The 20,217-nt window shown below is 45.7% G+C and overlaps 1 protein-coding gene and 1 pseudogene across 2 annotated transcripts in view; both read right to left on the bottom strand.

Annotated features, from left to right (window-relative positions):
- TGM5 (transglutaminase 5) overlaps positions 1–14,498 on the bottom strand; it is a 35,400-nt gene extending 20,902 nt beyond the window's left edge. Inside the window, exons 1-5 of one of the 2 annotated variants that reach the window (XM_055276938.2) lie at positions 14,410–14,498; positions 7,308–7,487; positions 6,960–7,205; positions 3,133–3,251; positions 71–199 (exon numbers count right to left, since the gene is read on the bottom strand). In XM_055276938.2, the coding sequence (XP_055132913.1) occupies positions 71–199; positions 3,133–3,251; positions 6,960–7,205; positions 7,308–7,487; positions 14,410–14,419 (684 nt within the window). In that variant the 5' untranslated portion in view covers positions 14,420–14,498. The remainder of the gene's footprint in view (positions 1–70; positions 200–3,132; positions 3,252–6,959; positions 7,206–7,307; positions 7,488–14,409) is intronic. The other variant, XM_055276939.2, reaches the window with a different exon arrangement.
- Positions 14,499–15,469: 971 nt separating this feature from the next.
- Positions 15,470–15,954, bottom strand: LOC129481790 (ATP synthase subunit d, mitochondrial-like; annotated as a pseudogene).
- Between the last annotated feature and the right edge of the window lie 4,263 nt (positions 15,955–20,217).

The raw sequence follows: 20,217 nt of genomic DNA, 5'->3' as shown, positions 1-20,217 counted from the left end.
GGGCAACTGTGAGTGGGCAGGGCTCCCGTTGCACAGCTTCCTCCCTCCCCAGGCACGCCAGGGACCTCACCATGGCACACACCACTCTGCTGACGTAGACGGGGCTTCCCCGCAGGGCACAGTCTGTGGCTGGGTCAGTCTGGAAGTGCAGGCTCTTGTCTAGCAGCTTCAGGCAGATGTCTATGATTTTGTCTTCAAACTTCGGGGGGAGAGGCCGAGAGGGAAGGCACCCATGCTTGTCACTTGGGAGTATGTAAAAAGTAATGACTCCCCCCCCCCCGCCAACCCTAGTGGAATATAAACTCACTTGGAAGGTAACTGTGTCAAACAGAACAGTCATGCATTTCCTCCCATTCAGGTGTGGGGTTTCAAAACTCTAGGGTCACAATTCACCTGGTGCATACGCCCTGCACACCAAATCCCTCCCCTTCACTCCGAGATGACTATTGCTACTCCTGGGTTGTTTTGGGTTTTTTTCCCCAGTGAGTCTGACTGATTGAAAAGGCTCCTCCTCTCCTCTCAATCCCCACACTCCTAGAGCCCCAGGAGGTGTTCTTGCCAAAACCACATTGCCCCTGCTTCCACACTCACCTGCCAACCCAGCTTAGCATTGGCAGCTACTGCTGAAGTGAGAGTGCCAACCTGCCATGGCACCTGTGATTCACTGGGGCTCTAGGCTGACTAATTGCATGTGAATTATGGAAATTTCCCACCCAAGGCAGGCTGGCTCCTCCGGGTCCTTCGGACTCGGTGTGAATGCCACTCCCTCTGAGGCCTTCCCCGAGCCTGGGCCTGCTTTAGCGCCACAGCCCTAGGTATGTCCCCTCTCCGCATGAGACTCAGTTACGTGATGTAGTCAAGTCTGTCTTTTCCTGCCTGAGTCTCGGGGCTGTTTCAGTCCAGCTCTCTTCACAACTCTGGACCTTAGGCCTGGCACGGTGCCCAGCACTTTGCAGGAACTCTGTACCTCTTTGTAGAACAAGTGTAAATGAATGCATTTATTCCTGTGTAACACTGGGCAACACGCAGAATTATGAGGCTTCTCTGATCAATCTTCCCCAGAGGATAGTCTGATCAGCTCATTTTTCTGTTTTCAAATTTTCAAAGGCCTCCTACAGCCTAGAGAATCAAAGCTCTGACCTCCTTCAGAAGGCACATAAGTTCCTCCCAGATCTGGCCCCAACCTCCCTCTCCAGCCTCAGGTCTCAATAATCACCCTCCACCCCCATCCCTACCATTTTTCCTCCAGCAACACCAAATTTCTGCAGCGGACCAAACCGTTTCCCACCCTCGTGTCTTTGCTCATGCCTTCCCTCTGGGATGTTTTTCCCACTATCCTTCACTTGACTAACTCAATTCAAACATCTCCTCTCCCAGGAAGCTTCTATGATACTCCCATGCCCAACCAAGAGCTCTTCCCCTTGGCTCTCAGAACTCTCTGCCCTGTCTCTCAATCTTTACATATTCCACTGCATGATAAGTGACCTGTTTATGTATCTGAGTCCCCATTACACTGTAAGATCAGGGACAATGTTGTATTCATTTTCATATCTCTAGCACTTAGCACCCTGGCTAGCACTGAGCAGGCAATCAATATATATTTAATGAAGAAGAAAGACAGAAATGGGCCAGGTGCAATGGCACACACCTGTAATCCCAACATTTTGGGAGGCTGAGACGGGAGGATCACTTGAGCCCAGGAGTTTGAGACCAGCCTGGGCAATATAGTGAGACCTCGTCTCTGCAAAAAATAAAAAAATTAGCCAGGTATGGTGGGGCATGCCTGTAGTCCCAGCTACTCAGGAGGCTGAGGTGGGAGGATCACTTGCATCCAGGAGGTCAAGGCTGCAACAAGCCATCATCTCACCACTGCCATCCAGCCTGGGTGACAGAGAAAGACCATGTCTCAAAAACAAAAAACAAGACAACAACGAAAAAAGAAAGACAGAAACAGAGGGACACAGGTCTGAGAAAGCAGCAACCCCTCGCTTCTGTTTCTCACAGATGGCAGCCCACTCCTGTCCAGGTCTCTCCATGATGCCCAATCTGCCCATGCTTAGTGAGGATTGAGTTGGGGCCAGTTGAGGCCACTATATCTCAGCTTGGCTATAGGCACCCCTGGGCCCAGGCTGGGGCTGGAAGGACACATATGTTGGAGTTCTATTTGGGCAGGTCTAGGAGAGGAATTCATATCAAGCTGAGACAAGGCTCCACGAGGATCCTCAGGGTTTCCTAGCTGACAGCCTTCTGAGTGGCTGAGGGTTGATCCTCTCCCTCCCACAGTGCTCTTGGCATTGGGGCTCAGCCTCGGGAGCCCTCTTCCTTGCCTGGCACTGGACTTCCTGAAGTCCCTGCTGCAGGCTGAATTTGAAATGAGAGGCAGGCTTTTAGAAAGGCAGGAGGTGCAGAGCATTGCAATTAATATGACGTTATTTTTACATATAAAGTAGCGTTTTAGAATGTGTGTAGAAAACAAATGTAGAGGAACATACACCAAGCTGGTGAGGGTGCTTGGGATGACCTTCATGTATCCATTTTTGTAATGTCTCTTTGCAAAGCTTTTTAAACAAGCATGTATTAACTTTCATAATTAGAAAGATGTATCATCAAAAAGACACAGAAATAAAGAGACAATAGCCATGGGGAGGGAGATGCATTGCTGCTCATCAGCCCTGCTTCTGGCTGAGACGTTCAGGGGACAAGTTGTCCTTGGTGTGACAGAATTGATGCTAGGATCAGTCACCAGGAGTTGTGAGCATGAAGTGAGAGAGTGGAAAATGGGACCCTAATGGAAAAACAGTTTAATGAACCAAAATGGCGGGCATCATCACTGCTGTGGTGGTTGCCATGCCTTCCATCCTCACCCTCATGCTCAGTGGAATTCCTGGGTGAGGCACCTTTAACTGCCCTTACCCTTAGCTCTTGTTGTCCAAATCAGACATGATCAGCAAAGAGACAGGCCCTCCCACTCCCTATGGCTGCTCCTCGGGCAACCTGGGCTCACAACACACATCTTCCTCATGCCGTTTAGTTAGCATTGGTCAGCAGTTCTAGGTGAAGCTCACATGCGCCCTGCTCCCTCTCCCCACAAGCTCAGGGCCGGGATGGGCCATGAGCAGGGCTGAGACTCACCTGTCCGTAGTTCCAGGGACACGGGCGGATCCAGTTCTTGCTGCCTTGGTAGATGAAACCATAATCATTCATGACATACTCCTGCCTCTGGGGCTCACTGTCCAAGTAGACAGCATCCTCTAGGAACCAGAGTGGGAGGGCATGAAGCAGAAATGTCACCTTTCCCTTCCTGCCCCATTCTCATCCCCACAGTCCCAGAGGAAACAGCTCTGGAGCAAGGGCCCCTGGCGACACCAAGAGGGGCATGAGGTGGTAGGTCCTAGGGAGTCTACACTCCCAACACCAGCAACAGGCTCAACGTGAACATAAGGTGGAATAATAAAAATTTATCTTTGGTGGAATTTCTTGGTTTACAAAGCACATTTACATCCTATCCCCATTTTAAGGTTGAGGAAACAGGCTCAGAGTGATTAAGTAAATTGCCCAAATCACACATCAGCACAGAGCTGGAAATTGAACACAGCCCACTGATTCCATATTCTGGGCTCTTTCTGCTATACTAATCTTGGTTGGAAAAGAGCAAACCAGACCTTAATGGTTGGCATTGACCTCATTATTCCTTTTGTAGGCATTTAATCTAGGCAAAGCATTTCATATGTGCACAAAGATTTAGACACTAAGCTGTTCATCTGAGTGCTGTTTATGATACTAAAAAGCTGGAAACCACCTACACGCCCTGTTATTGGGGAGTAGTTAGATAGCTTCAGTACATCTCCACCATGGAATCCCATACCGTAGAGATGTAAGGTGGCAAAATAATGTACATGGACATGGAAATCTGTATGTGATACATAAAGTTTAAACAGATTATGAACAATGCTTACAGCATGAATATATATATATACACACACATATACTTGCTGCCCATATGAATAGAGGGTTTTGAAGCCAATTCAAAAATATCTTAACATTAGGTTGGTGCAAAAGTAATTGCGGTTTTTGCCATTGAAAGTAATGGGGCCTACTTGAGGGTGGAGGGTGGGAGGAAGGTAAGGATTGAAAAACTACCTGTTGGGGGTGTGGAGAGGCTGTGGAGAAATAGAAACACTTTTACACTGTTGGTGGGACTGTAAACTAGTTCAACCATTGTGGAAGACAGTGTGGCAATTCCTCAAGGATCTAGAACTAGAAATACCATCTGACCCAGCCATCCCATTACTGGTATATACCCAAAAGATTATAAATCATGCTGCTATAAAGACACATGCACACGTATGTTTATTGTGGCACTATTCACAATAGCAAAGACTTGGAACCAACCCAAATGTCCATCAATGATAGACTGGATTAAGAAAATGTGGCACATATACACCATGGAATACTATGCAGCCATAAAAAAGGATGAGTTCATGTCCTTTGTAGGGACATAGATGAAGCTGGAAACCATCATTCTCAGCAAACTACCCCAAGGACAGAAAACCAAACACCACATGTTCTCACTCATAGGTGGGAATTCAACAATGAGAACATTTGGACACAGGGTGGGGAATGTCACACACCGGGGCGTGTTGTGGGGTGGGGGGAAGGGGGGAGGGATAGCATTAGGAGATATACCTAATGTAAATGATGAATTAATGGGTGCAGCACACCAACATGGCAATTGTATACATATGTAACAAAGCTGCACGTTGTGCACACGTACCATAGAACTTAAAGTATAATAATAATAAAAAAAGAAACAATTAAAAAAAAAAAGAAAAACTACTTGTTGGGTACTATGCTTATTACCTGGGTAACAAAATAATGCATACATCAAACCAAACCTCTGTGGTGTGCAATTTACCTACGTAACAAACCTGTACGTGTACCCCTGAACCTAAAATAAAGGTTAAAAATTATCTTTTTAAAGTTAAGAACAAATAAACAAAAGGCCATGGGCGCAGACATCCTCTTCGCAGGGTCCTGGAACTGTCTGGAAGCTCTGCCTGACCCTGAGGGAAAGGTGCCCTCCTCAGAGGCAGCCTCAGACACAGCCTAACAGGAGGCTGGTGCAGGAGGCCTTGTTGCTGAGATGTATTTTATTGAGGGTTTGGGCCAGTGTGGAGAGAAGCTGCAGGTTCGTGGTTGAGACCACACAGCCCCCTCCTCTCAGCCAGGGCCAGCAGTGGCCTGAGCTACACGGTGAGGCTTCCCAGCCAACACCCTCCCGTCCTGCAGCACCACAGGGCACTTCAGCCCCCACCAACCCTAGGCCCAGTGTTGGGTCTCCCCAGGGCCTGGGTGTGGCACAAGCTCAAGAGAGAAGGCCCCACCATTAACGCTTTTCTCCCCACTGCTCAGAAGGCTCCCAGAGAGAGAGAGAGAGAGAGAGAGAGAGAGATGACACAGAGACAGGGAAAACAGTCGACCGGTCCTTCTGGATCCCATGGCAGGGTCTCTCCACCTGGCTGACGGGTGAGCATTCTGAGCCATTTGGGGACAGGGAAGTGGGAAGTGGTTAGAGGCGTTACAACCCATCCAGGGCTCTGGGTCCTGATGTGACCCAGGAGGCCCCCTTGGGATAAGGCTGGGGGAGAAGGTAGAAAGGGAGGGAAGATGGGAAAGGGATGGTCCCCTAAGTCAGAAGGCAGACTTGGGAGTCTGGCCTCTGCTCAAAGGCACAGCAGACCCATTCTCTACTCCTGACCCCTTCTGCCCACACTGTGTCCTTGTGTCTGCCTATGTATCTAGCCCTGTCCCCAACTAGATTTAGAGATCAGGGCTTGTGAGACAGGTAGTGTGAGATATTCACTGTGACTTTGTCTATAGAAGAAGAAGAAGAAAAAAAAAAAAAAAAAAACTGGAAACAGCCAAAATGCCCATAGAGGACTAGTTAAAAATATCTGGTGCATCCAAACAGTGGAATAATTGTAGCTGTTAAGAAGAATGCTCCTGGCCGGGCGCGTTGGCTCAAGCCTGTAATCCCAGCACTTTGGGGGGCCGAGGCGGGCGGATCACAAGGTCAGGAGATCGAGACCATCCTGGCTAACACAGTGAAACCCCGTCTCTACTAAAAAAAAATACAAAAAATTAGTCGGGCGTGTTGGCGGGCGCCTGTAGTCCCAGCTACTCGGGAGGCTGAGGCAGGAGAATGGCTTGAACGCGGGAGGTGGAGCTTGCAGTGAGCCGAGATCGCGCCACTGCATTCCAGCCTGGGGGACAGAGAAAGACTCCGTCTCAAAAAAAAAAAAAAAAAAAAAAAAAAAGAATGCTCCAATAGGAAAATGTGCCCAAAGTTTAATTGTAAAATTAAAAAAAAAAAAAAGCTGGAGAATGGTACATATTACCTAATCTCACTTACGGTATGTATTGTAGAATCACACACACACAGAGGCATAAGTATTTGATTAAGCACAGAACACTTTTGTAAAACTACACAAGAAAATGTTAAAGGTGAATGGAATCTGGAAGAACAGAACTGCAGTTGAATGGAACTTAGAGACTGGGAGGCTTTACTTTTTACTTTATACTTTTCTCTTTCTTTTTTTTAACCCTTTCCTTCATTCCATAAATACTCAATGCAGTGCATTCATTACTTTTATAACGAAAAAACTCTAGTTAACTTAAAATTACATGATGAGGGTAGATGTTATTCACAATCAAACTTAATTGTAACAGTTTTTCTGTTTAAGCAAAGATGACTTGGTTTATAACTTGAAAATTCTAAATAAGTAAATGAGTAGCAAGGTTTCCTGCCCTAATTGGTGGTGGTTGGGGTGGATGCTGAGTGCAGGGAATTGGGGAGGCTCTGGGTGGCCCAGGAGCGGAGTCTAGAAACCCTTGAGCCTGTCTCTCTGGCAGCACTGACAGAAGAGAAAGGAGGGCACCGCCTGGGCACCCTGCCTTACCTGGGCACCAGGGATTGAAAAGCAGGATGAACTCCCCTAGCTGGTAGGCCGTCACAGACCCCTGGAAGGAGTCGATGTGGATTTTCAAGAGGTACCGACCCACGGCCGCTGTGGGAGGAGCGCACAAGCTCACCTCTGTGGAGGTGGCCCCACTGTTCTCCAGCCAGGCGATCCAGGGGCTGGGGCTGTGATGGCGTGCCAGGCTGAACACAGCCCGAGTCCCCAAGGCCAGGTCTGGCAGTGGTCCTAGGAGGGAAGTAGAGCTGAGGCCCTCTATGGCGACCTCCAAACCCCCGAAAATCCCCTCCCAGACACACACAGCCCCTGTGAGCCAGCTGGGGTTCTTACCAGTCTCAACCACGAAGATGATGTTGTCCAGGCCTGGCTGGAAGCCCCTGTTCCTGAAGTAAAGGGTGAGTTTGAAGGCCTGGCCCCGGCGAACAAGCAGGTGGTCCACAGTGATCTCCTCCGTGTGGTGCCGCACATTATTTCTGGAGCTCTGGAGGTCTGTGAGGGCCACTTCTAGCCCTGCAATGGGGCAGGCAGGGTTAGACAAAAGAGTGGGGTTGTGGAGCCAATCCTATCTACCACTTACTAGTTCTGCAAACTTGAGAAAGTAACTTAGCCTGAGCCTCAGTTTCCACATCAGTAAAATAAAGTCCATAAGATCAGCCTGCCAGGGTGAGGATGAGGATGAGGATTTAATGAGTTTCCATGCGTGCACGTTCCTCTTTCTTCCTTCCTCTCCTGACCCTCTATCTTCTTCCCCCTTACACCCTCCTGGAGGGGCATGGTTTTCTGCCTCTGTCCAAGTCCTTCTGTAGATCTGGCCAAGTTTGATTGCTCCCTTCAGCCTCACATGGCTTCAGACTCACCCCACATCCACTTTCTTGGACTCAAGTTAACAGTCTCACTTGCCCCTGTACTAGCCGCCAGGTCTGGGGAGCTACTCCCTGGTTTAGTTGCCCTGGGTTAACTTTCCTTGGGCTACCTGCTCTTCTTTTTTTTTTTTTTGAGACAGAGTCTCACACTGTTGCCCAGGCTGGTGTGCAGTGGCATGATCTTGGCTTACTGCAAGCTCTGCCTCCTGGGTTCACACCATTCTCCTGCCTCAGCCTCCTGAGTAGCTGGGACTACAGGCGCCCGCCACCATGCCCAGCTAATTTTTTGTAGTTTTAGTAAAGAGGGGGTTTCACCGTGTTAGCCAGGATGGTCTGGATCTCCTGGCCTCATGATCCGCCCCCCTCAGCCTCCCAAAGTGCTGGGATTACAGGCGTGAGCCACCGTGCCCGGCCACTAGCTGCTCTTCTTTTAGCCATCTGCTGGCTCTCTGACCACCACAGGCTGTGTGCTCAGTGCCCTGGGAGCTTGGATGCTGACGACAGTCAAAGAAAGTTCCATTCCCAACCTTCTGGAGCCTCTGCTAAAACACAGACTGACCTCACTAGTTTCCAAGTGTGCGTCTGTCAGAACGGTCTTTTTTTTATTTTTCCTTGTTTGACCATGGTTCTGCCATGGTCTGAGTTACCTGGTGGGCTCACAGCCTTTAAATCACAATTGGCTCACCCATCTCCTTCTCAGCCTATGCCCATTCACCTGTCACTAACTCTCTTCATGCCTTCCATTAAAACATCTCTGGTGTCTATCCATCCCTTTCCACATTCACATAATTCCAACGTCTTCTCCTCATTCCTAGTCACCATAATGGCCCCCATGAGGTTTTCTGCCTCCTGTCTCTCTCCGCATCTCCCATCTCTTAATGCATTATCAGATTACCTTTCCTCATGACAATTTAATCATGCCATTCTTTTACTTTACAAGTTCTGAGATCTCCTACAGTCTACCATATAAAAGGCACATCCTTAACTTGACACAGCTCTTCATACTTGGCCTTAGCTTATTCTTGCATTCTCACTTTCATCATTCCCCGCATTGGCCCTCTCATCTAGCCAATCTATGGCCAAGCAAATCCCTGTCTTTGTATTTGCTGTTATAGCCCCAACTCAATGGCCCCTCACTCTCTAACCAAATTCCACCTGTCCTCCAGTATCTACCTGCTCCATGAAGCCTGCCTCAGTTGGCCCACCCTTCTTTCCATCACCTACTGAGCTATACACTTAACTGAATCGCTCATCTGCTTAATTGACAAGTTAATTTACATGCCGTGCTCATTTGTTCATTTATATCAACAAACCTACTAGTGTAAGGATTAGGATGAGGTGTTCAGATATTTTTCGTAATTACTTTTTTATTTGTCTGTCTTTTGCCTCTAGATATAAGCCAATACGTACAGAGACCTAGCTGCTTTGTCTTGGTCGTATTTAGACTTTTTCAAAGTGAACCAACGCATTCAACAGAATCCAACATTCTTTCATGATAAAAATACTCAACAAACTAAGAATAGAAGGGGACTTCCAGCCGAGTGCGGTGGCTCAAGCCTGTAATCCCAGCACTTTGGGAGGCTGAGGCGGGTGGATCATGAGGTCAGGAGTTCAAGACCAGCCTGGCCAAGATGGTGAAACCCCGTCTCTACTAAAAATACAAAAATTAGCCGGGCGTGGTGGTGGACCCCTGTAATCCCAGCTACTCGGGAGGCTGAGGCAGAGAATTGCTTGAACCCGGGAGGTGGAGGTTGCAGTGAGTCAAGATCATGCCACTGCACTCCAAAGCCCACAGCCAATACCATACTTAATAGTAAAAGACTGGAGGCTTTCTTGCTAAGATAAGGAACAAGACAAGAATGTCTGCTGTAGGACTGTAAACTAGTTCAACCATTGTGGAAGTCAGTGTGGTGATTCCTCAGTGATCTAGAACTAGAAATACCATTTGACCTAGCCATCCCATTACTGGGTATATACCCAAAGGACTATAAATCATGCTGCTATAAAGACACATGCACACGTATGTTTATTGCGGCACTATTCACAATAGCAAAGAGTTGGAACCAACCCAAATGTCCAACAACGATAGACTGGATTAAGAAAATGTGGCACATATACACCATGGAATACTATGCAGCCATAAAAAAGGATGAGTTCATATCCTTTGTAGGGACATGGATGAAACTGGAAAACATCATTCTCAGTAAACTATCGCAAGGACAAAAAACCAAACACTGCATGTTCTCACTCATAGGTGGGAATTGAACAATGAGAACTCGTGGACACAGGAAGGGGAACATCACACTCCGGGGACTGTTGTGGGATTGGGGGAGGGGGGAGGGACAGCATTAGGAGATATACCTAATGCTAAATGACGAGTTAATGGGTGCAGGAAATCAACGTGGCACATGGATACATATGTAACAAACCTGCACATTGTGCACATGTACCCTAAAACCTAAAGTATAATAAAAAAATAAAAATTAAAATTAAAATTAAAAAAAAGAGCAAAAAAAAAAAAAAAGAATGTCTGCTGTTGTCACATCTATTTAACATTCTACTAGAAGTTCTAGCTAGGGCTATTAGGCAAAAAGAAAAAAAGAAAGAAAGAAAAAGAAAAGAAATCAAAGACATACAGATTGGAAAGAAGTAAAATTGTTTCTATTTACATATGACATAATCTTGTATGTAGAAAATCCTAAGGAACCCACCAAAAAAATAAAATTAATAAATGAATTCAGCAAGGTTGCAGGACACAATATCAATATATAAAAATCAATGGTATTTTCATACATTTGCAAAGAGTAACCTGAAAATAAAATTAAGAAAACAGTTCCATTTATAACAGCATAAAAAAGAATGACTTAGTAAATTTAACAAAAGAAGTGCAAAACCTTTACCACAAAACATCATTGAAAGAAATTAAAGAAGACCTAAATAAATGAAAAGACATTCCATGTTCATGGATTGGAAGGCAATATCATTAAGATAACAAGTTTTTCTACAGATTCAACACAATCCCCAACAAAATCCCAACAGCCATTTTGTAGAAACTGACAAGTGGATCCTAAAATTCATATGGAAATATAAGGGATCCATACCAGCCAAACAGTATTGAAAAGTAAATACAAAATTAGAGGAGTGGCACTTCTTGATCAAGGAAATGTGGTACTGGCATAAGGATAGACATATGGATCAGTGGAATAGAACTGAGAGTCTAGCAATAAACTCACGTTTACGGTCAACTGATCTTTGACAAGGGTGCCAAGACAATTCAATGGGGGAAAGAATGCTCTTTTCAAAAAGTGGTACAGGGGCAAGTGAATATCCACATGCAAAAGAATGAAGTTGGATGCATAACTCACATCATTTATTAAAAATTAACTCAAAATGGATCAAAGACCTAAACATAAAAGATAAAGCTATGAAACTCCTAGAAGAAAACATAGAGGTAAGTCTTCGTGATCTTAGACTAGGCAACAGTTTCTCAGATATGACAGCAGAAGTACAAGCAGTGACAGAAAAACCAAATGAATTGGACCTCATCAAAATTAATAACTTTTTGTCTTCAAGAACGTCATCAAGAAAGTGAAGAGAAAACCCACAGAATGTTAGCAAATGTTTGTAAATCATGTATCTGGTAAGGGACTTATATCCAGAATACGTTTTTAAAAATTTGTATAACTCTACAATAAAAAAGACAACTCAAATTTAAAATGGGCAACAGACCTGAATACATATTTCTCCAAAGGAGATACGCAAAAGGCTAATAAGTACACGAAAAGATGCTCAACATCATTAGTCCTAGGGAAATACAAATGAGATACCATCTCACATCCCCTAGGATGACTATAACAACAAGTGTTAGTGGGGATACAGAGAAATTGGAATCCTCATACATTGCTGGTAGGGTTGTAAAATGGTGCAGCACTTTGGAAAACAGTCTGGAAGTTCCTCAAGATGTTCAACAAAGAGTCACCGTATGACCTAACAATTCCATCCCCAGGTATATACCCAAGATAAATGGAAACATGTTCACATAATGCCTCAATAGTGATAGCAGTATTATTCATAAGAGCCAAGAAGTAGAAACAACACAACTGTCCATCAACTGAAGAACAGATAAACAAAATGATATATCATACAAAGGAATATCATCTGGCTGTAAAAAAAAGAATGCTGAACATACTAAATATGGATAAACCTTGAAAATATTGTGCTAAGTAAAAGAAGTCAGTCAGACATAAAAAGACACATATTATATGATTATATTTATATGAAATGTCCAGAATAGGCAAATTCATAGAGACAGAAAGTAGATTTAGGGTTTGCTAGGGGCTAAAGAAAGGTGGAATGAGACGTGACTGCCAATATGTATGGGGTTTCTTTCTGAGGTAATGAAATGTTCTGAAACTAGATAGTGGCAATGCTCGCAAAATTTTGTGAGTATATGAAAAGCCACTGAATTGTGGACTTTATAAAGCTGAACTTGATGGTATATGAATTATATCTCAATAAAGTTGTTATAAACAAATATGAACCAAATTGACTGTGCCAAAATACCCTAATAAGTATTAAACTTTATCTTAAATCTCTTTGAGTGCTTTTGATTACTTTAACACACATCTTTTTCATAAACTAGTTTTTTATTATTATGAAAGAAATTAAACACAATGATCAGCATATCGTAGGTACTCGGATTTGCTAGGCTGAATAGAATTCTCTCTCTTTTGCAAAATCACTGCGTACTTATTTCAGATTTCAGATTTAATCAACATCTTATTGAGGGCCTATCTACTCTGTGCCAGGCACTGTGCCAGGTACGCTGGGATAGTTATCTCATTTAATCTTCATCGCATCCTTGGAGGGACAAAATGTCATGTCATCCACACTTGGAGATGAGAAAATCAAGGTTTGGGTGGGTTAAATATCTTGTCTAAGGTTAAACCAGGATTCCTGAGCCCAGTCCAGTGCTCTTCCCATCACCCAAAAGCTGTTGCCCACTGCTGGCTTTCACTCATGATCAAAAAAATGTCCACACCCACTGCCAGCTAAGAAAGCACTTGGCTTTTACCTAACAGTGGAAAAAGAAGCTCACCCCTTTTGGAGACCAATTTATTAGACAGCACTAACTGGCTACAGTTCAGGTTGGGAACATGATGCAGGCTACTCAGCAGGCATGGCAGCATCTGCCTGGCAGCAAGCGCTGGGGCAAAATTCCATCCTCTAGAGACATCCTGGGCCATGTTAATCTCTGCCTAAAACAGGGATGACTCTTCAGCCCAGGTGCCATCTATTCAAATAGGAGGTTCATTGACTACTGGGCATATTTGTTTTCCTTGAGGTGAGAGGAGAATGGGGTGAAATGATCAGGAAATAAACAGAAGCTTGTAGAAAGAACTTTTAAAGGAGGTGATCTTAGCAGTTATCCTAGAGAGACACTCCCACATGAGCACACAGAGGCATGGATAAGGATGTTCCTTGCAATATTGCTTGTGTAATTGGAAAATTGAAAACAACCTAAATGCCCATCAATAGGGGACTGGATTAGAAATTACTTGCACTGATACTATGAGAAATATTGAGGTAGATCTATAGGTACTGACTGGCATGGACAGAGCTCCCAGACATACTGTGGAGTGAAAAAAATCAAGTTGTAGAAATATACACACAATATGATGATACCATGGATATACCAAAAAAGACCACACACGCTAATCCTATGTATTACATTGAGTAAATGTATGTCTGAATGTAAATGTGCAGACAAAAGACAGGTAACAGTGTTTACTCTGGAGATGAGGCTGCCACTGGGGATGGCAGGCAGAGGACTATAGCTTTATCTATAATTATTGATTTATTTTACTCCAACTATGTATTCCTATACTTCTTGTGCAATTAAAAATTTTGAAAATTTTAAAACAAAAATTTAAACACAAAAAGTAATAAATAAAGGTAAGGTTGTTACAGTTGTAGAGAAAGTTGAAAGCTTGTTCCTCTAAATGATTTCAACTAACGATTTAATCTTCACAGCAGCTCTTTCCAGAGAGAGGGGGATGATATAGAGAGAAGGTTGGTGATGGGAAGATTAGCTAAGATCAGTAATAGACCTTCTGAAATGAAGGAAGAAGAGAAGATATGAAGATTCAGAGAACTTAAGAGCTGGAAGACAATTTCAAGATTGTCTGGTCCAATCCCTCCTTTTTCAGGCAAGGGGGTTGGAAACTAGAGGCAAAGTGAGTTGTCCAATGTCAAAGGGTCAGCTAGTAGCAGAAAAGGACAGAAACCCTGACCCCCTCATCTCTGGCCCTGCCCTGTCCCACCTGGCTATGGAGGCAGGCATGTTAGCAAGCAGCTGTGTTGCTGTGTTTACCTGTCTGCCTCTACGCTGTCTCCTGGTTCTCAAGCCACCAATGAATACTGAGGTTTCTGGGGTTCTTGCTTTTCCTGCCTCAGTTCTGTATTTACTTCTTTATTTCTCTGAATCCACCCTCCACCCCTTGACTTCCTACAGCCTCTCTCTGTCCTCCTTATCCCTGAACTCCAGTGGCCACAGGGGCTTTCCCTACCTTGGGCCATGGTGGCTGCCTCCGGTTCCTGGGATGCTCCCCACAGAACAGCTGGGCGGTCTGGAGCTTCAGCAAACTGGTGCCAGAGTGTCTACTTCCCCTTCTATTGGAAGCCTCCAGGAGAACTGAAGGCGGGGCTGGACTGCTGCACTGCCACCTGATTACCGAGCAGATCACAACTGGTTTGCTCACTTGCCCTCAGGTTTTTCTTGGCAGTGTTGCTGGATTGAGAGGAGGTGTGGAGGCTGATGAACCATCACAGCCTTGTGCCGTGTGGGCCTTTGATAGCTCTTGAGCAATAGGGCATTCCCAGGCAGGTGCTGTGCTGTGGTGAAGTCAGGAGGGAGAAGCGAGCTGATGGGCCCGCCAGAGGGATGCAGGGGGCTGCTGGAAGGAGCATCAGGGTCCCAAGACTCTGCTCACAGCTTAAAGCACCTCACTGAGCTGAGAACCCTGCTAGGTAACCAAGGCCTCTCTTTTATCCTGAAAAGTCACTTCCTGAATATTAAATGCAAACAGAACCCTCTCTGTCTGGATCTCCTTCGGTATGATTTCACTGTATTTAGCTTTGGCAGTGGCACTGTCTTGCATGAGACCTGGCAGGTCCAGGGCAAATCACAAATAAAAGCAAATAATCACAAATAAAATACAGGAAAAAAATTGGAAAGATTTATGGAGGAGGTGTGGAAATAGGTGAGAGGGTGGGAATGCCGGTGAGCAAGGGCCTTGATCCTAATAAGAAAGGCACAAGCCCTTTCATAGGGAGAAAAGCGCAGGTGGAAGGAGAGGGCAGGAGGGGGAAGGGCTCTGCCTGTGGAGTGGGTGGGACCCCCATGCCCACCCTGTCTTTCTGTGCTCTAGGGCACTTCTCCCCACATCCCCTGCCTTCTGGGTCCTTCTCTGTGGGGAACCTCATTCACCAGCATTGTCCTCCCTCCTGTATTTTCAATTCTCTCTGTCCCCACTCAGCTCTTTTTTTTAAAAAAACTATGTAATTATTTTTCTTTTCAATGTCCAGAATGTGTAATATAAGGGCCAGAGCTTCTTCCTGGACTTAATTTTATAAATTCTTCGTTGGTTGGTGAGACCAATAGCAATACTTTTTCTTGTCTAATTTGGTTTCTGGGAAAGCTTCGTTCAAGTCCTCAATGGTCATCTGATCAAACGGAATTAAGTTCCTCATCTTCTCCGGCTGTTTCTCATATTCTCCAGTCCTGGCCTTTGAGAGAGACACCCACTCAGCACAAGTTTTCCCATCTTATTTTTCTTCAGCATCCACCTGGGCAGTATATTTATCCTCTGGTACAGGAACCTTCAGGGCATTAAACTTCTCTCAAAGTCATCCACCAAGCCTGCCTTGGCCACATTGGCCTTGTAGTAAGCCCAGTCAATAGCTGGTGGATTCTCAGGTAAAGTAGCCAGCTTGGAGGTGAGGGTCTCATTCCAGGATTTCAGGGAATTAGCAATGGCCTTTTGGTTTTGCGGTATCATCTCTGCAAAAGCTACCCAGTCAATGGTTTTTAGAGCAAGTTTTCACCCAGCCATCTTGGTATCTTTCACCGACCCTGGCAGCCCATGGTCCACGCCCCACTCACCTCTTATAGGGTATATGTGCACAAATGCGGTTCACTATTTTAACACAGCACATCCACCTTCAACTCTCATCCCCAGCTTCCTCGGCAGCCCCTGCCCTTTCTCTCAACTCCACTTCTCAGCCAAGCTCCTTGCCCACTGCTTTGCCTCCCACCACCCCTCACCTGCTGCAGACTGCCTTCTGTCCCACAGCTGCCTCGACGCTACGCTCACTTCCCAGCTCTGAGGGCTGGGTGCTGGGTGCCTTTCCTGCTCTTGCCCTGCAAGGCCTCCTGCAGCCCTGCCAGTACTGACCACTCCTCCTGGGCTTAGGTGACTTCTCTCTCGGTTGTCTAGCTGCCTCCTCATCCGCACTGTCCTCTTCCTCTCAGTCCCCGTTACAGACTTTCCCTTCTCCAACTGGTGCCTCCCAGGGATTTGTCCCCATCTCCTCTCTTCTCACTCCACTGGCTCCCGCGTGACACTGGGGACCCCCAGAACTGTGTACTGCAAGCACCTTCTGCTGGACAGCTCTGCTGGGGGAACCTTGGACACTTCACAGCCGAGGAGCCCAAATGGAACTCCTCCTCTTGCTCCTTCTTCTCAAAATACCTGCCCTTCCTCTTGCACATCTGGTCTTGGTGAGTGAGGACACTGTCCATCCATCACTTCAGGGGACACCTGCATGCCACCTTGTACTTCTCCAGCTTCCTAACCTCCCTTTAGCCCATCAGTCTAGCCCAATTCCTGATGCTGTCCTGAAACGGTGCCTCTTGCTCTGCCTTCACTGAAGCCCCCGCTTACCTGGATAACTCCTAACCAGTTTCCCATTCACCCTTTCTCCAAATGAGTCACCAGTGATTTTTCTGAAGTGCCAATTCCATCAGGTTGCTCCCCTGCTTAAGATCCCACAGTGGGTAAAGTCCAGACTTCTCAGCATCACCCTCAAAGCCTTGAGGGTCTTCCTCTCCCTACCTGGAGGCCAGGAAGGCTGACCCCCTCTCTCCCGCACCTCCCTCTCTCCCTCTGTCTTGCATGTATCAGCCTCTCTCTTTCTGAAATGTCCTCCTCTCACTCATCTACTTTCTGCAGTACCCAGGCTCAAGCATCGCCCCTGCAGGAAGTCTTCCTGACACCCTTCCTCTGCTGCACCAGGATTCTAATCAGGGGCTGCTTCTTCTGCATTTCCTATTAGCCAACTCACACCTTAACATTATGAATACTTATCTGTCTTTCCCCCAATCACCCTGGATGGCATGGACTGTGTCTTATTAACAGCATTCCCACTGCTTAATAATGACAGTGCCTAATAGTAGCAGAACGACTAATACAACCAGCAGTAGCTTTTAATAACATATATTATTTTGAGGTATTTATATGCATGACCCCACTTGGTCTTACAACATCCCCATGGTTAGTTAGTGTTACTGTTCCTACATTACAGATGAGGAAAGCAAGGCTTAAAGACATTAAATAGATCATTCACAAAGAACTGGTAGAGCTAGATTTTGAATGCAGCCATCAGACTCCAGAGCCTGGGTGCTTCATAAGTGCTTGCCTGCTGCAATATCTGGAACATAGTCGGTTTTCCAGTTTGTATTTATTGCCCGATAGAGTGAATGAATTAAAAGATGATCCCTACATAAACAAATGGATGAATGCCTGAACCCACTGCCACATGCTGAGATGGGTTAGCTGGGAAGGAGGAAGGAGCATAGAGAGGAGAGCATAAGGGGCATAGGCAGGAGAGGGGGAACAGGAAGGTAAGTGCAGCTAGGGTAACTGTGGTGGCCAAAGGAGAAAGTGCCCAATGGCCAGCTGGACTCCGGTATATTTTGTGGTGCCCAGGCCAGCCCGAAGCATCTGGGAACAGTTGAGAGGATTTTGGAGCAATCAGGCAGTCACTCTGAGTAAAGTCCCTTGAGTTGTGCCAGCCTGAGTGGCTGAACTCTTGGCAGCTTTGCCCACGCCCCATCCTTGAGGAGAAGGCAGGGAACTCACACCCATGGTGGAGGCCCTGGGCCACCCCCAAAGGACCTCACATGGTCAGGAGCACTTAGAGAAGGATTGTTTAAGGTAGCCACTGGACAAGAGAGGAGGCGGAAGCACCGCAGGGGCATGAAGCCCATTCATAGGGCCAGGAAAACCCCGGCCAGCTCCTCTGCCTGGACCCTAGGGCTGAATAAGACCTGGGCTCTGGGCCTAGAGAGGTGGTTTATAGGTTCAGCCCCTCATTCGATTTCTGTGAGCCATTAGTCAGAGGGTGTGTGGGTGAGGGTGCTGGGGAGAGGGAGACAGCTCTGATAGAGCAGCTTGTCCCTCAGCTCAGGGGAGGGGACAGGGAGAGAAAGGGAGGCTAAGCAGAGTTGATGAGCACCTTCCTGTCTGGAAGGAAGCAGGGCTGTGCCCACAGGGAGGGACACCTGAACAGAGAAGTGAGGACACATCTGCCATCTGCATGGGGCAGGCCAGTGCTCACTAGGTGGGGGTGGAGAACCTCCAGAACTTCCTTTTTTTCTTTAATTTTACAGGTGGGGTCAGACCTTTCTAAGACCCAGAGAGACTTAGGTGCTGATTCTGGCCCTGCCATGAATTTCCGTTGTGCCCCTGAGCAGGTGACAGTTTATTTACCTGTAGAATCAGAGCCTGTGACGGGCTGGGTGCCTGGGTCTGAGGGAGGGTGAGGAGGTGCCCCAGAGACGATTGCACAGGGAAGCCACAGCTGGCAGACGCCAATGGATTCCTCTTTCCCCTTCTTTTCCCACCCCTAGAAACAGAGACAGTCACCCTGGAGAAGGGATTAAACTGGTAGAGGGCCTCTGTGAGTGCGCGTCACAATTTACAAAGCACTTCAATTAAAAAATTGTTTTTAAACTTTTATTTCAGGTTCGGAGGTACATGTGCAGATTTGTTACATAAGTAAACTCGTGTCAAGGGGATTTGTTGTACTGATTATTTCACCACTGAATACTAAGCCTAGTACCCAATAGTTCTTTTTTCTGCTCCTCTCCCTCCTCCCACCCTCAACCCTCAAGTAGACCCCAGTGTCTGTTGTTTCCTTCTTTGTGTTCATAAGCTCTCACTATTTAGCTCCAACTTCTAAGTGAGAACATGAGAAATTTGGTTTTCTGTTCCTGTGAGAGTTTGCTAAAGATAATGAGCTCCAGCTCCAACCATATTCCTACAAAAGACATGATCTCATTCTTTTTTATGGATACATAGTATTCCATGGTATGTATGTACCACATTTTCTTTATCCAATGTGTCATTGATGGGCATTCAGGTTGATTCCATGTCTTTGCTATTGTGAATAGTGCTGCAATGAATATTCACAGGCATTTGTCTTTATGATAGAATGATTTGTATTCCTCTGGGTGTATACCCAGTAATGGGATTCCTCGGTCAAATGGTAGTTCTGTTTTGAGCTCTTTGAGGAATCACCATACTGCTTCCCACAATGGCTGAACTAATTTACACTCCCACTAACAGTGTATATGTGTTCCCTTTTCTCTGCAGCCTTGTCAGCATCTGTTTTTTTTTCTTTTTTTACTTTTTAATAATAGCCATTCTAACCAGTGTAAGATAAGATGGTATCTCATGGTGGTTTTGATTTGCATTTTTCTAATGATCAGTGATATTGAACTTTTATTCATATGCTTGTTGACCACATGTATGTTTTCTTTTGAAAAGTGTCTGCTCATGTCTTTTGCCCACTTTTTAATGGGGTTGTTTTTCTCCTGTAAATTTGTTTAAGTTCCTTATAGAGACTGGATATTAGATCTTCGTCAGATGCATAGTTTGCAAATATTTCCTCCCATTCTGTAGGTTGTCTGTTTACTCTGTTGATAGTTTCTTTTGCTGTACAGAAGCATTTAAGTTTAATTAGACCCCATTTGTCAGTTTTTGCTTTTGTTGTGATTGCTTTCAGCATCTTCATCATGAAATCTTTGCCTGATACTATGTCTAGGATAGTATTGTCTAGATTGTCTTCCAGGGTTTTTATAGTTTTGGGTTTTACATTTAAGTCTTTAATCCATCTTGAGTTGATTTCCGTATACAATGTAAAGAAGGGGTCCAGTATCAATCTTCTGGATATGGCTAGCCAGTTATCCCAGCACCATATACTGAATAGGGAGTCCTTTCCCCATTGGTTGTTTTTGTCAGTGTTGTCAAAGATCAGATGGTTGTAGGTATGGGGCCTTGTTTCGGGGCTCTCTATTCTGTTCCATTGGTTTA

This window comes from Symphalangus syndactylus, chromosome 5 (genome assembly GCF_028878055.3).
Source record: "Symphalangus syndactylus isolate Jambi chromosome 5, NHGRI_mSymSyn1-v2.1_pri, whole genome shotgun sequence".
NCBI lineage: Eukaryota > Metazoa > Chordata > Mammalia > Primates > Hylobatidae > Symphalangus > Symphalangus syndactylus.
This window is presented reverse-complemented; position numbering and strand designations above follow the sequence as displayed.